Source organism: Cupressus sempervirens, chromosome 3 (genome assembly GCF_028749045.1).
Source record: "Cupressus sempervirens isolate cs-2001-9-10 chromosome 3, ASM2874904v1, whole genome shotgun sequence".
Classification (NCBI taxonomy): domain Eukaryota; kingdom Viridiplantae; phylum Streptophyta; class Pinopsida; order Cupressales; family Cupressaceae; genus Cupressus; species Cupressus sempervirens.
Window position 1 is genome coordinate 1,050,419,134 of NC_143120.1, and position 16,897 is coordinate 1,050,436,030.

The following is a 16,897-nucleotide window of genomic DNA, read 5'->3' on the forward strand; positions in this document are numbered from 1 at the left end:
ACATATGCATATGTTGTACATGTGATGTTTGTATTTGTATATGCGTACACATTTGTCCATGTATATTACATATGGCTATAGGTATTATACATGTGTGCTTATAAATTAGTTTACACGAATAAATATATATAAACTCTAACCTTATTGTCCCCACTAGTGTGTTGAATTTTGAAGCCATCAAGGGGCTCTACTCTAAAATTTGGTCTTCAAATAAAAAGATCCAAATCTTCTTTGTATGCAACTATTGTTAAATTTGATCTTGTTTAAAGATCGCAAATTAGGTATGACACGGGAAGATCCAACGGGATTAAAACATGAAACAAAGCACTCTTCTCTTGGAAAAGACACATATATTGCATAATGTCCTTTCATATAACTACATACAAGTGTAGCAGCCTATAAGTGTAGAATGTGTTTGTTTTTCATTAAATAATAGTTTTGATTTTATATTTATTAACAAGTATAATACTAACATCAAATAGTATTTTAAAATTTAAAAAACTATAGTCAAACCTTAAAATACTATAACTTTCTTAGACTTTCAAATGTCATGCCCAAAAATTTACAACCCAAAATACTAATATTTTTTTTTCCTTTTTAAAATAAAGTTGATGATATTAAATCTATTACAAAACAAAAAGTCTTTTACCCCTTCTTCTTTTTTTTAATTAGTTAATCAATCTAACTCCTTTGAAACTAAAATCAATGATATTTATAAATTTACATTTGACATTCACACAATTCACTCCAACAAAATTTTACAAATTAAAACACATTAATGAATAGGCTATATCCCTCCTTAGGGTTGACCTTGGCTTCACAAGGAATGGCACAACAAATGACCTAGCACAAGGTTCTCCTTAATATTCCATGGTTATACTTCATGCACACTCATGAAAATGTGAGTAGTTCAATACAAAATAAATATAAAATTAAATATGCATGGTAACAAAATCGTCATACTCGTAAATCACAATAACCATTATAACATAACTAACATGAAGAATCTGCAGATCAATATCACCCAATCAAATCATCGTCTCATCTACATGTCCATATTCATTGACATCCTTAAACCCATATTCCTAAACATAATGCAGCATGATCATTCTCATTTACTCCAAAAGTAAAATCAACTTATATATATTAATGCAGAAATCAAATGAAAAAGGAAGAATTAAATTCCTTTCTATTAATAACCATGTCATGCAAGTCATAAACAATGATTAACAACATCACATAAAATTACCACATAATCTGAATAATTAAAATATCACTTGTCCATAAGTACTCAATGTATCAAAGTAGTATAATCATGGAATCTAAGTCATAAGCTACATATGTAGGCATGTACTAGCATGATCAGTCACACCACATAAAATCATCACTTCAATTGAATAATACAATATAACCTAAAAAGTTCACACTAGAATCACACATAATGTTTTTTCCTTGTCATATTAGAATCCATATGTCTAGTGCATATTCTTCCCATCATACTACCCTTTTCAAGATAATCAACTATAAAACATCCCACTATTTTCTAGAGATAAGGCATAACCCAAAATTCACTTAAGCTAGCTAATCAAGATGCATTGCTAATTATGCCAACCTAAATTCAATGGTTAATCATAACACATAGCATAGATGAGAAGAACTTTACCAACATATCAAATTCACTTATTTACTTTAGTTAAACCCTAGTTTGATTTCATCATAATTAAATCATCTAACTCTATCAAGCATATATGGTTGTAGCCTCAACTACTATTTTCTTTTAATTAGCATTCCTACATAGTCATACCATAGTAAAGCTCTATAACATTTTGTCATGAGTATTCTTATGAAATAAAGCTATGGTTTTATTTAGTACATAAAAGGAGTCTTACATCCTCCTCGCCTTGGTTTTGACTTCCTCCTAGAAGTTGGTCACATTTATGTTTTGTGGGATCTCTAATTCTTATTGGTTATAATTCCATATAGGTCCCTACTCAATAAAGGCAAAGGTTCGAGAATTGGGCATTTCACAAGCTTTTGGGCTAGTTAAAAATGCAATGGAACAAGTTAACTCCAATAAATCTTAAGGTGATGTACTTTTTTATTATTATTTAAAACTAAACAACTATGCAAACTTGAAGTATAATGCTAGAAGTATAAAAGTCTGAATCAATGGTTATAATACTAAACTGGGTATTTAAGCTACCAAAATAAAAGTTTGTTTCTTTTATTTATTTAAGATAATGATTATATCTTGATTACTAACTCTGGTCTCTTAATCTATCTTGCAAATTACTCATAAAGATTAGCTACTAATGTCTTACAAATTTTCTTCTGAGAAGTATATGCTAACTTTCACATCTAAGTTATTCTCAACCATGTCTCTCGCTCCCATGTTTGCTTCTGTCTCTATCGATGACGCCCTTGTAGGGTTTCAACCCATGTCTTCTCCTGTCTGTTCTCTAGCAAACTATGGGGTCGGGGCCCGTTCTCTGGCCAAGGCAGTGAGTAGTCCCTCTGCAGCAGTTACAGGAGTGGCTTCTAATCCTATGGTTCCCGTTGGGGAGGTTCATCAATCCCTTGCTACTCTACCTCGAGGTGTTGTAGGAAGATCTGCTATATCTTATGTCGATGTGGCTGCCTATGAGGCAAGAATTGGGGGTCAAGTTGTGAAGTTGGGGCTCCGAGTTGTTGTGCTTGTTCTGTAAGTAACCCAATTCTGGTTAATCTAGAGTTTGAAATTGTTGATGAAATTTTCACATATGTAGCGAGCTTCTCCTCTACTGAGGCTATTTTTCATTTCAGGGGATTTTGGCCCTCTTCATCAGATCTGCATGCTTGGATATCCAAATATTGGAAACCTATCATCTCAAATTTAGTTCATATTTACCTTGTGGCAAGGGGTTTTTTTATTGTGAGATTTTCTATTGTTGAAGATAGAAATGTCATCTTGCGTCGTGGTTTCTTTTGGGAGGAAAAGTTCCCCTTGATGGCTAAACCTTAGTATAAGGATGTTGTTCTGTCGATTAAATCCTTTAATAAGATACCTTTTTGGGTAATGTTGTCGAATCTTCCCCTTCACTTATGGTTGGATTTAGTCCAGAAGGCTGTGGGGGAGGCCCTCAGGGACTTCTTGTTGGTTGATACCATGTCTTCCAATGTGTATCAAACGACATATGCTCGCATTTTTGTGGAGATTGATGTCTCCAAGGGGCTTCCTAAAATGATTAAGTTGGCCTCTCCAAATGGATCTTGGATTCAGCTTCTTGATTATGAGAGTATTCCCTTTAGATGCAGGAAATGCCATAAGACCAGCCATCTCGTTGCACGATGTTCCTCTAAAAAGGTTAGATCGAAGAAATCACCTTCTTGGTGGTTGGGGGTTTTGGATGATCACTACACAGTTCAAAAAGTTTCCACTATTGGGGATGGTTTGTTAAGCTCTTCTTAGGATTCTTTGGTGGAGGATTTTGTTGTTGTCTCTAATGTTTCAATTGATGTCCCTATGGCAATGACCAAGAATGTTGCAGTAGTCCCTTCTTCAAATGTTGTAATTGTTGATTCAATTGTTGCCCCTCTTGTGACTCTGTCTCTGAATGATGTTGTTGTCCCTTCTACTATTGTGGTCCAGACATTGCATGGTGGTGTTGTTTCTTCTCCTACCGTGAGGGTGTTAGAGGTTGGTTGTAGTGTTGATGACCTTGTGTGGCATAAGGTTGTTGGGAAGGTTGAGGACGGATGGACAACAATAAAAGAAAAAAAAGTCAAACCCTCCAATCCTTTGTTTGATATGTCTTTACGTTCTCAAAAGACAAGACCGAAATGTAAATCTTGAGGCTTGGTTTTGTACAAGGTTTCGAGACCTTTCAAAACATGTTGCTCACCTGTTCTTTTAGAGGTTATCCCTTTTTGTTTGGCTCTTCTAACATTGTTGGCTCATTGTTTCTTTGTAGTTTGTCATGATTCAAGACTTATTGTCTATTTCTTTTCTAACCATGGGGTTTCAAGTACCCTTTCAAAAGTTGTTTTGGTGGCATAAGTGTACTATGTTATCTACGAGGTCACCTTGATCACCTAATTTTGGTTGGTGACATGTTTCAGCCTTGGGATGTTGTATCTTTTATTCGGACTTCATTGAAAAATTTTTGACATGTAAAGGGTTTCAGGTACCCTTCAAAACCTATTTTCCTTAATCAAAAACTTTCACATCTAAGTTCAAATCCAACGAGAAAAAAAATGCATGCATCAATTTTTTCCCTATCTTTTGTTTCCTTCATTGTGTACTCAATTTAATTAGTCATTTGCATAGCCAGTTATTACAATTTAATATATTTGTGATAAAAAATTGGCAATTAGTCCCACCGTTGAATGAACTAACTACTTTCATATTCAATTGTTAAAATTTATTTGTCACGAAATTTGACAATTAATCATGGTATGGACTATAGTACAACTTTAAATATCAAAATTTGATCTATAGTACAAACTCGCGTGGTTTTAAACCTAGTTCGAAACCATTGATGTGATTTTAACATCCAATCCAATCTTTCAATTTCAAATTGAACTGACCCCTTCCAACCAGCTGTTACTGGTCGTTACTTTCCACTTGAACACACAACATTTCAAATTTAGACAGTAAGGAAAAAATCTTAATTCATTTGACATTTCAAGATCCATCTGATATACATAAAACCATCTGTTTACACATTATGCAATTAGAACATCAACTAACAATATTTACATAAATTAAAAATAGATTAGGTATCTTGTAAGAAATTAGTACTGCAAGTACACAAATGAACGAGTTCAAAGAACAGTTCATTAAAAATTCATCTTTTACAGTACAATCTCAAATCTAATAAAATAACACCATGTTATCACTTAACACAATCTACACCAAAATATCTTGAAATCACATTAGTTCTAAATATTAAAACCTTATTATAAATTTTGAAAAACATGTAAAGAGACTTTTAAAAAATGAAATTACATATATACCTGTATTCACGTCTGTAACTTTTATCCCAACCAGCTCCCAGTGTATCTTTGGGGGCTACCAGAAGTACACTAAGCATTAATAATATTAATACTTTCAAAGTACTCGTAACTCTAAGATTGTCTACACATTTGGTAAACAAATTGTAAAATTGGTAAAAGCGGTTTACAATTTATGTGATGATTGTAATGAAATTTAAATTTTTCTATTGGCTTCTTTGGAAGGGGTCCAACTAAACAAAAATGGTACAACAATTTTTTTATATGTAAGAAGAATGGAAAATGCAAATTGGATCATAACATGTACACTGGCCCTCAGTTGAGCATATTCATTTCGTGTGCCAATGTGTGAAATAAATATTACAGAACAAATTAGTATTATATAATAATATCTATACTACTACAATTTTGAGAAAAATGATACTATTTGAACATAAGGTCCTTTATTAAACCTCAATTCGAATCGACATAATGTGCTTGCAAGGTTTACATGTCAGAAATTTTGGCAAGTTCAAGGAAACAATATCAGGATCTTGTGCAGGAAAAGCTTAAAACAAGAGGCAACCTTATATAATATCCCTGCAGTTCATAAGGCAAAACCTGTACTTAATGCCAGTTTCATGTAATCTTTTTGTGAGCACATAAAAATATCAATCAAGACACGGAGATAAGCAAATATGATTTTTTCTGAGAACAATCTTGCTTGTCCAAGTTCTATTTTACAGATAAATTCTAATATCATGAAACTGCTTTTTCACTTCGAGGCATAAGAGCCACAGTTGTAATAGAAGGTACTATAAAACAGCGCTTCAAAATATGCACACCAATCGGACTAATATGCCTCATGCAATTTTCTAAGGAATACCTGCATGACACAAATTTGATGATTTTCCAGAAGAGAATACCTCCACCAATGATACAATAAAATACAAATTATAAGGTACAGAGTGTGAAAACTTTATCAGAGTAGAACGGATCTACAGCTGGGTTTAATTAATTGCTTTTAAAAAACGCAGAAGTCCAGAAGGTGTATTGGGCCATGGATTGATTGGTGTCCTATCTGCATCTTTGCAACTTCTTCACTGCTTGTGTAGGCATAATATACTAGATACTTTGCAACAAAAAAAACTATACAGAGTAAAAATGGCTTTTGGAGATGATTTGCAGTAAGTGGACAACTGAAATAATTTCATCAGAACGCCATAATTGTTTGATTGTGATCCTATGACTTGTGTTCTTGGTGCAACTTGGATCCCAGCATGAGACACCCGGTATCATGAATCACATGCTGGAATATACTACAAATAAGGAACTCCACCTTGTCCTCTCCTGTACAATACCTCTCCAAGCTGTTTGTACAAGCTTATCTGCTCCTCAATAGACAAGTTTCCTAGAATCTGAGCAGTATGAAAGTAAATATTTCATGAGTAGTAAGCATAGCCATCATAGAATATGCCATAAATTAACTACCAAAGTTGTCTGAACATACCTGCTCTAGAATATGCTCAACTGAGTTGTGCTGAGGAATAACAACGGATTGATAATATATATATGCAAAAACAGCCATCACCATCTACAAAAGAAACAAGGATAATCAAGTGTATTATTGCACAAGTAGTGACGCAAATGCCTATATTTCCTCCAAAACTCTACGGAAGATTATGCTTTATAAATTAGTTTTTAAAAAGAGAGCCATATGAATTAAAACTATTACAGAAGACCATTTATGCAATTTGGTGCTCTATATGCTCCCCTTAGAAACACAGAAACTGACTCCATCTATACTGATGGATATCTTGTTGACTAGTGCTAGATAATTTATGGATGGAATTTCCTCTGCAAATCACAAAAAGAGCTGAGATTCTTCTAGGGGTGCATGAGTGATGATCCAAGCAACAAATTTCAAGTGAAAACCCATAACACCAGGTTCTGCTGGAATCCCTCCCACCTCAATCCCCTGATCCCAACACTTTTGCTAAACAGCAAAAATAATGTTTTGAGTTGCAAAAGCTCGAAAAGCAGAGATTTTTCTTGGGGTTTTTCTTTATAAATACCTAATAGTTGAATTTCATTCAAAATTTAGGTTTTCTGAGTCCTTCCTATGATGCTATATTGATCTTTAAAAAAATTAATTTATCTTTAAACATTTATGCTTTGACAAGTGACATTGAATTATTAGGTATTTAGAACTTTGGTTTGCTGAGTCAGTCCTGATTCCAAGTAATGTTATATTGATATAAACCATTTTGATTCGTTTTTTAACATTTATGCTTTGACAAGTGATTTTACATTATTAATTATCAGCTCTGCTCTCGAATATACACATAGTTTTGAATGTTTTATGCAAATTATGGTTATAAATATGGCATGACTGAATACATCCACATCAAACGCAGGGATAGAAATCAGCAAATTGCCAAACCCAAATCTGAACAAGTAACATAGAAGTAACTCTTAGCATACATAAATGACAAGTAAAATCAAGAGGGATGCTGTAATTGACTTATTTCTGTACATAGATAGTTTATTATAATTCTCAAAGTTAAAGATCAAATGAAACTATGAATGCAAGGTTTGCTCAGTTTTTAGCTCAAATAAGTAACTTCAGCACAGGTGTTTACGTGCAAGGAAAAGTTCAAGCGGTTTAAAAACCCCACACACCGGGTGCGCGTACATCCCCAATGCAGGTACATCGTGCACCTGAGTACCCGCACCTGTCAGCGCACCCGAGTAGGACACAGGGACACAGGTGTGTCTGGAGTGCGAGGGTGCGTGCGGAGTGTGCCTAGGGTGTGGCCAACGGTTGCATGGAAAGTTTTTTTTTTTTTCTTAACTTTTTTGCTTCTGTTTTGTATTGTTATTTTAAGCATGGGAACTCTAATTGGGTGTGGGTGTTTTTTTATATGGCCGTGATGCATTATTTCATTTCATTGTTTCATGCTAGTTGGCTCATTGTCATCATGAGAATCTTTATGATATATGATATTCATATTTGATTAATGAATTTTGAACATTTCATCTTTATCATTTGATAAATTGATAGTCAATGGTTGACTTACATAGTACACCATACTATATGATTTATATTTTTCATTTATCATTATCATTGTTATGTTTACAGGTTTTAGTATTTATAATTTTACTAAAGTTCAATGGTCATTGGTAATAGTTATGAAGTTTCAAGTTTGAACTTTGAACTTATGGTTTGTGAATCACATTTCAATTTTCTATATTCAATTATATTTGGTATGTTATATTGAAGTATCATTTCATAATTAGAATTTTCAGTCATAAATGTGTACTATGCAACCTCCCTCCCACCTCACCCCGCCCCCGCCCCACCCCACCAACCCGCATCCCCGTTGTCCCCAAATTGAGGCCCTTTTTTTTCCCGCACCCCAAACTCATCCCGACGTCCCCCCATAGCCCTGCACTCGTGTAACATTAATTAAAAGTCTTTTATTTAGGTGCATAAGTGTAGTCTTTAGTGATTTAGACTTTATCTTCCAACTCATTCTTAGAAGTGCCAAGGATAATTTTGTAAGTATAGCTGATTTTTAGAAAATTAGGTTTTTAGCTGAATTACTATAAAGATAGAAGCAAGATAGAAGAATGTAAAGCTCCAAAAATAATTGACTAAGAAAGTAAAGTTGTAATGTACCAGAAAAACATGGTACAAGTTGATTTCCTAAGTTCTATCAGCTCTATGTAGCAGTTTTCATTATTGTAATTATGATCCTATGTTTCCCGGGGACACATCCCCCACAAAAAAGTCAGCATTTCAGGGACGGGGACGTCCCCGTCTCGGGTACTTCACTGGGGACTTGCATCTGTCCCCAATTTTTTAACACAATTTATTTTTTAAATAAACAAAGATGTCACTTTTGCCATCCCCGTCCCAGAAACTCAGGGGAACATAAATTATCTATGTCTGCTTCTGCATTTGCATTTTTCATTATTGTGTGTTCTATGCAATGTAAGACTGATTTAAAGGTGCAATCATCTATGTATTCTGCATTTACAGTTTTCATTATTGAAGTTATGTTGATGTTAAACCAATATGGTCAGTCCAGTTGCTCATTTCAGACCCATTATTATAATTTCAATTACAAAGCATTTCCATGCTAAAGTTTTCCATATAGGATTTCACCAGGGTAAAATATGGTGTCTATGTGATGGTTTGTTGTTGTCATCTATCTATAGCGACAATATATTGTTTTCATCCATTAGTAAAATATGCATTGAGGAATCAATCATTGGAATACCAAACACAATTACAAACATATTGGTATCAGAGCTTAGTTAAAATTTTGTGTTGAAGAATCACCTATTGGAATATGTAACACAATCACTCCTATCAGAGCTGTGTTTCTTGGGCTGAACCCAGATATATTTCTCTATGTTCGTGTGCTTATACTGCAAGGAAATGGTAAGGTTAAAGAAGAATTGCAGCATTTGCATCATGAGAAATCTATATGTGAAAAAAGAAATTAACAGCTTCAGCAACAAATGATTTCTGGGAAGAGTAACTTCAACACTACCAGAAGAATGGAGGGTTTGGCATGAAAAATGATCCTTGAGAGAGAGTCTGGTGCGGCAAAACATTCCCTATTTCGTGAGTAAGCTTGATGGATTTGATAGATTTGAATTGTAGATAACAGCTCAGAGCAGCAAGCTTAAACTTTCCTTTGAAACCCAAAACTAAATAATAAAATATTTGATGTTAAATTAATGGTCATTTAGGCATATTCAGTTTATTAGATAATTTCTGTTAGTGTAAGAATTTGCCTTAGGGCAAAATGACGCCAAGATCAAGAAGCTCAAAAACTAGCACAAAATAGACCAATAGAGTATGATCAGAATAACAATATGAAATTCAATTGATGTACAAGTACACTAGGAGTGACTGAATATAAAGGCCTCTAGAATGCTTCTAGAATGACTAGAAGTTAGCAAAATGATAAGCCTCACAACTAAGCACATGTCCACCAAGAGTGGATTATCCTCCATTGAGCACAGGAGTTAGTGCGATGATGAGAGGATAAGCCTACATAGGTGTGTCACGTAAAATTATGTTGTAGACACCATGTGCTTAATTAGAGTGCAAACAACTGTGTTGTCTACATGAGAACTCAGTTGATTATGCAAACTCCAGTGTTGTAGACACCATGTGCTAAAATAGAGTTGCTAACTCTTGTGTTGTCATCATAACAACTCATATAAGTACACATACTCCTAAGTGTCTAACCTAAAATAATAAAATAATGTATTTATCCTAAGTAAACTTAAGTGAATAATAATTATTTACACTCACACCCCCCCTTAAGAGCAACTTAGGGGAATGCACTTGAGCTCACAAAAGCTAATGATGAAATGCATAATGGGTCCCGGCTACCAGGCCATGTTAGGTACCCAAGTACAAATGCAATGCTATACATACAATGCAATGCAAAAAAATGCAATCTCTCTGAAAACTGAGAAAGAGGGAAAACCTCATGGGAAAAACCCTCCCCCAAAAAGAGAGATAAGTACAATATAGAAGAGAAGAGTCATGTGACCCCCCCTAGTGAAGAATCCCTCACCCCCAAGAGATCTCGCAAATGAAGATACTTGACCTCCGTGAAGGGCTTTGTGAAGATGTCGGCTATCTGCTGCTCTGTAGGACAATACTACAATGCAATGACCTACTCATGAATTAGCTTTTTGATGTACTACTGCATATGAACCTCAATGTGTTTGGTTCGCTGATGTTGGAGTGGATGTTTTGAGATTTCAATGGCACTTTGATTATCACAATGGATGACTGTGGCTCTAGGTAGATCAAAACTAAACTCCTTCAGAATCTGCTGCAACCAAATAGCTTTTGTTGTCGCATTCATAGCTCCTCGATACTCAGCCTTAGTCGATGAAAGAGCAATAGCGTTCTGCTTTTTACTCTGCCAACAAATGCCAAAACCAAGATGAAACATGTATCCTGAAGTAGACTTGCAAGAATCAAGATCTCCTGCATAGTCTGAGTCTATATAACCCATTAACTGTAGTCCAGTACCAGCTACATAACATATCCCATATGAATGTGTACCCTGGATACAGTGCAAGATTCATTGCTTCAGCCCAAAAGACTTGATCAAGAGACTTGTTTAGTAGCATGCAAGTGGTCATCTCCTTGAGGGTTCGGTTTTTCCTTTTAGCAACACCATTCTGCTACGGCGTGTATGGTACTGAATGCTGAAGGTCAATTCCCTCTTGAGTACAAAAATCTATTAGTCTTGAGTTCACATACTCCCCCCCATTATCTGTTCGAAGAACTTTGATGGCTTTTTCTGACTGCTTTTCCACTTGAGCCTTGAAGCTGAGAAATTTGTCAAACGCCTTCACTCTTATGAGCCATGAAGAAGACCCAAGTAAAGCGAGAGTAGTTATCTATGAAGGTGAGTGCATAACAAGACTTGCCAAATGATGGCATTAGAAATGGGCCTGCCACATCACTATAAACCAATTCAAGAACACATTGTGCTCTCCAAGACTTCCCCTTGTCATACATTTTTTCTGGATGTTTCCAAATGTGAGCAACCTGAACAAACACCTCCTGAAAACTAGACTTGAGGTAGACCATGAACCATTTTCTGCTGCTAAGCTACTAAAGATACCTATAGTTGAGATGTCCAAATCTCTCATGCCACAGTTTGCTTTCTGTATTTGAATGTAGTAACAAGGCTTGTAAATTTGATTTAGGCACAAAGGAAGAGAAAATGTAAAGCCTTGAATCATGATTGGCTTCTCCTATTGCAATCATTGAATCATCCTTGATGCTTCTCACTACCACTGAATCTGGAAGAAATTCAACCTTATTTCCACCTCCATGGTGAGTCATTTGGTAGATTGAAAGAAGGTTGGAGGTAAGATTAGGAACATATAGAACATCCTTGAATGATCCATTGTCCATCTCAACTTCACCTTTTCCTTCAACTTCCACTTTAGTATCATCTCCTACAAAGATGTGAGGTACCTTTGAATGTGTCATGGAAGAAAAATCTCTTTGATGCACCCATATGATGTGTGGCACCTGAGTCAATAATCCATTTTCCCTGACTAACAGTGTTTGTGAGTAAAGCATGCCCTTTGCCCTTAGAATCTGAAAATGAAGATCCTTTCTCTTTATAAGCATTAGGTAGTGGAACATTGTGTTTCTTCATGATGTTCTTCAACTCATCAATCTTCTTGTGATAACAATGTTCATCATGACCCATCTTCTTACAATAGGCACACTTCTTTTCCTAATTAGTGCCCCCTTTTTGTTGGTATTAGGAGAAGACTTGCCTTGTTGATTTGATGTTGGTGTTGTCTTTTCTGTATCCCCTTGTTTGTTGTCTTTCCACTTCTTCTTTTTGCCCTTTCCTTTGTTTGAATTTGACCAGCTGAATTTTTAGAATCCTCATTATTAGCCACCAATGCCTTAGACTTTGAAGACTTGAGAATCCCCATTGTTGTCAACTTAGCTTGTTCATCCTCTAACAGCTAAGCATAATCATCAAAAGTGATTTTCTTATAGGAAGCTCCTAAGGTAGTAGTGGTGTTGAAAGAAGAGACAAATGTGGAGTATTCAGATGGCAACTTATTGTGAATTAGATAAATCAAATTGTCATCTTTAATTGGACTACCACAATCATCAAGTTTTGTTCTCAACTCATTCACTTCAATGATAAAATCCTGAATAGAATCAAAGCTCCTAGGATCTAGCGAGACAAGCTCATCTTCAATCTTGTAGACATCCTCCTCGGTCACTTTACCATATAGGTTTTTAAGAGCATCCCAAGTTTCCTTGGATGTATCATACTTCATGATCTGATAGAGGATCTTGTCTTCAACCCCTAACCTAAGAGTACTTAGGGCTTTCCTATCTGCTCTTTCCCAAGTATCAATTTCACTTTTAGATACTTGATCACCTATTGGTTTAGGAAAGGAACCATCTACATTTTGAGAAACTTCTTCATGCATCAATTCACACCATTTTTTAACTGACCATGTGGCATAGTTATGTGGTGTTAATTTTGGAATCTTAAGATTTCCCATGATGCAAGAAATGAAAGATAACAGCAATAAAAGAGGAACACAACACCAAGAGACACCCCCATTTCACTCAATCAAGAACCCCCCCTCCCCCAATGAAAGATTGTGGCACTTAGTGCATTTACAATGGCCACTTGCCAATTTTGGTCTTAGTGGTCTTCTGATTTTGCTATTTACAACCTCCTTTGGGAATTCAAATCTGGTACAAAGCACTATAGCCTAGATGTACAACAATTTTGAAGTTTTATCCAAGCATTACAATGCAAAAAAGGACCTATTTCTGAAAGTGGTATTTTTGTCCAAACAAGCCTATAATCTGAATGCAGATCTAGAAAATAGATGAAAAATTATTCACTTTCAAAAAAAACGGAACCTAATTTGGAGTTCAGATGAGCTCGTACGGAGCATTTGAAGTTGCAAAATGCAAGATTAGACAAGTACAATCACCAAAAACTGAAATTTCTGACAAATCTGTGCACTAAAACTAGAAAATAATAGCACCACTGAAAAATTCAGGAAATTCTGGACAAAATTAAAAAATATTGCACCTGATTTGGAGTCTGGATGACTGAGATATGGCCTCTCGAAATCGGAGTGTCAAATCAAAACTGAATATGGTGAAGGGTATGATCAGCAAACTACAAGGTTAAATATGACGTCCAAACAGCCGTCACGACAATGCAATCTAGCTTGCTGATGATGGTCAAACGGTCATCAAATTTAATGTCATGAAAAGGTGACATCAGCAAAAAAAAAAAATGCCCTCCCTAGATGATGTGGCAGTGACGTCAGCGTACAGATATGTGCCGTCGCGACAATGCAATCTAGCTTGCTGATGATGGTCAAACGGTCATCAAATTTAATGTCATGAAAAGGTGACATCAGCAAAAAAAAAAATGCCCTCCCTAGATGATGTGGCAGTGACGTCAGCGTACAGATGTGTGACGTGGCACAATACGGACGAGTGGCATTGCAAGGTGACGTGTCCGGCTAAGCTGTCCAAGTACGGACTGACGTGAATCTGTTGTGGCGCTGAGTTGGCACAGAGACGACGTGTTGGAAGGTTCGCATGGCATTCGGAGGGCAAAGGTGTACCGTCAACTGGGTAGAGGTCTCTGCAAACGTGGATCTTGGAGCACGTGGAGCTCTACGTGGCAGGGCCGACACGTAGCGGGTCATTGTATGACCTCGTTGATGTGTTGGGTTGAGCCGTCGACATGGACTGAAGAGTCACCGATCATTGCAAAGGTCAGTGGGAGGGATGCCGGAGTGTGGACGCTAGCAAGAATCCAGTGGCCGGCGAGAAAGCCGTAGACGGAATTTGAATTGCTGGCTTTGGGATTTTTAATCCCACATGGGTGGTGCGAACGGTGTATATGGTGGTTAAAAACCACAACACACAAATGTCACAATAACGTGCAAGCTGCCAAGGTGATGCAAGGTCCGCCAAATTGGTAGCCTTGTCGCCAGTTGTCGGTTGTGGTTCGCCGAGTATATGTGTGGCAGAAAATAATGGAATATTCCGCTGTGCTATTCTGCGGGTGTCGGGATTTGACCACCCGGTTCCTGTAAAAAAATTTCTCTACAAGCCTGATGGCCTAAAAAATAATAGCACCACTGAAAAATTCAGGAAATTCTGGACAAAATTAAAAAATATTGCACCTGATTTGGAGTCTGGATGACTGAGATATGGCCTCTCGAAATCGGAGTGTCAAATCAAAACTGAATATGGTGAAGGGTATGATCAGCAAACTACAAGGTTAAATATGACGTCCAAATAGCCGTCGCGACAGTGCAATCTAGCTTGCTGATGATGGTCAAACGGTCATCAAATTTAATGTCATGAAAAGGTGACATCAGCAAAAAAAAAAATGCCCTCCCTAGATGATGTGGCAGTGACGTCAGCGTACAGATATGTGACGTGGCACAATACGGACAAGTGGCATTGCAAGGTGACGTGTCCGGCTAAGCTGTCCAAGTACGGACTGACGTGAATCTGTTGTGGCGTTGAGTTGGCACAAAGACGACGTGTTGGAAGGTTCGCATGGCATTCGAAGGGCAAAGGTGTACCGTCAACTGGGCAGAGGTCTCTGCAAACGTGGATCTTGGAGCACGTGGAGCTCTACGTGGCAGGGCCGACACGTAGCGGGTCATTGTATGACCTCGTTGATGTGTTGGGTTGAGCCGTCGACATGGACTGAAGAGTCACCGATCATTGCAAAGGTCGGTGGGAGGGATGCCGGAGTGTGGACGCTAGCAAGAATCCAGTGGCCGGCAAGAAAGCCGTAGACGGAATTTGAATTGCTAGCTTTGGGATTTTTAATCCCACATGGGTGGTGCGAACGGTGTATATGGTGGTTAAAAACCACAACACACAAATGTCACAATAACGTGCAAGCTGCCAAGGTGATGCAAGGTCCGCCAAATTGGTAGCCTTGTCGCCAGTTGTCGGTTGTGGTTCGCCGAGTATATGTGTGGCAAAAAATAATGGAATATTCCGCTGTGCTATTCTGCGCGTGTCGGGATTTGACCACCCGGTTCCTGTAAAAAAATTTCTCTACAAGCCTGATGGCCTAAAAAAAAATTTGAAAAATAATAGGAAAATTGCAAATCCGAAAATACAAAATATGCAAATCTGAAAATTCGAAAATATTGCAAAGAAAATAAATACAGATCTGAAAAAATAAATTTGCAGATCTAATAGATCATGCCAAATTCTGCAAATCAGGCCTTCGGGTGCCAATTTGCAAAAAAAATTTACCTCAATTTTGACTATTGCCCAACATAGGCAAATTTATAGTCAAAATTCACCGAATCAGCGCTTTGGATGCAATGGTGAGGTCCGCTTTGGCTCTAGATGCTCCAAATGACTGCAGATTCGCCGGATATGAATCGGTGGCCTTCCAAGAGGTGAAGCAAGAATGGTCTCCAATGGCTATGAAATGACAGTCCTATGGCTCTGATACCATGCAAGAATTTTCCTTAGGGTAAAATGACATCAAGATGAAGAAGCTCAAGAACTAGCACAAAATAAACCAATAGAGTATGATCAGAATAACAATATGAAATTCAATTTATGTACAAGTACACTAGGAGTGTCTGAATATAAAGGCCTCGAGAATGCTTCTACAATGACTAAGAGTTAGCAAAATGATAAGCCTCACAACTAAGCACATGTCCACCAAGAGTGGATTATCCTCCATTGAGCACAAGAGTTAGTGCGATGATGAGAGGATAAGCCTACATAGGTGTGTCATGTAAAATTATGATGTAGACACCATGTGCTAAAATAGAGTTGCTAACTCGTGTTGTCATTATGACAACTCATATGAGTACACATACTCCTTGGTGCCTAATCTAAAATAATAAAATAATGCATTTATCCTAAGCAAACTTAAGTGTAAATAATAATTATTTACACTAACAGTTAGGCTTTTAGAAAGTTTCTATTTTGTTCTCAATTATTCTCTACATATGGAGACGATGTCTCCATTTGTAATCACTGGTTAATGAATAATGAAATATTGTTGCCTGGTATCAGAGTGGACTGGCCGGCTTCTGTAAAATTTGGCGAATTTTTTAATAAAAAATCCAGCCCCTTTTTTCTGGAAGTTTTTGATCAATTTTTTAGTTAAAATATTATTGGAGCAATAAGAGTTTCTCTCTGCAATTTTGAGGGTTTTTGGGTGTCATTTTTTGGTGCATTCTCACCTTTGCAGAATCGTGGAAGTTAATGGGTCGGCAATTCTTAAGGAATTGCTTGCATCTGCAGTATTTTTCTCTGTTTGTCTAGCCGTGTTTCTTGCTGGACACCATTTGAAATCTCTTTTCTGTT

General features: G+C 36.7%; 1 protein-coding gene across 1 annotated transcript in view; it reads right to left on the reverse strand.

Annotated features, from left to right (window-relative positions):
- Nucleotides 1–5,660: 5,660 nt before the first annotated feature.
- The window catches only part of LOC149570341 (phosphatidate cytidylyltransferase 1-like), a 50,084-nt gene continuing 38,847 nt past the window's right edge, over nt 5,661–16,897 (reverse strand). Inside the window, exons 10-11 of the mRNA XM_089822978.1 lie at nt 6,482–6,565; nt 5,661–6,389 (exon numbers count right to left, since the gene is read on the reverse strand). Of these exons, the coding sequence (XP_089679104.1) occupies nt 6,291–6,389; nt 6,482–6,565 (183 nt within the window). The 3' untranslated portion in view covers nt 5,661–6,290. The remainder of the gene's footprint in view (nt 6,390–6,481; nt 6,566–16,897) is intronic.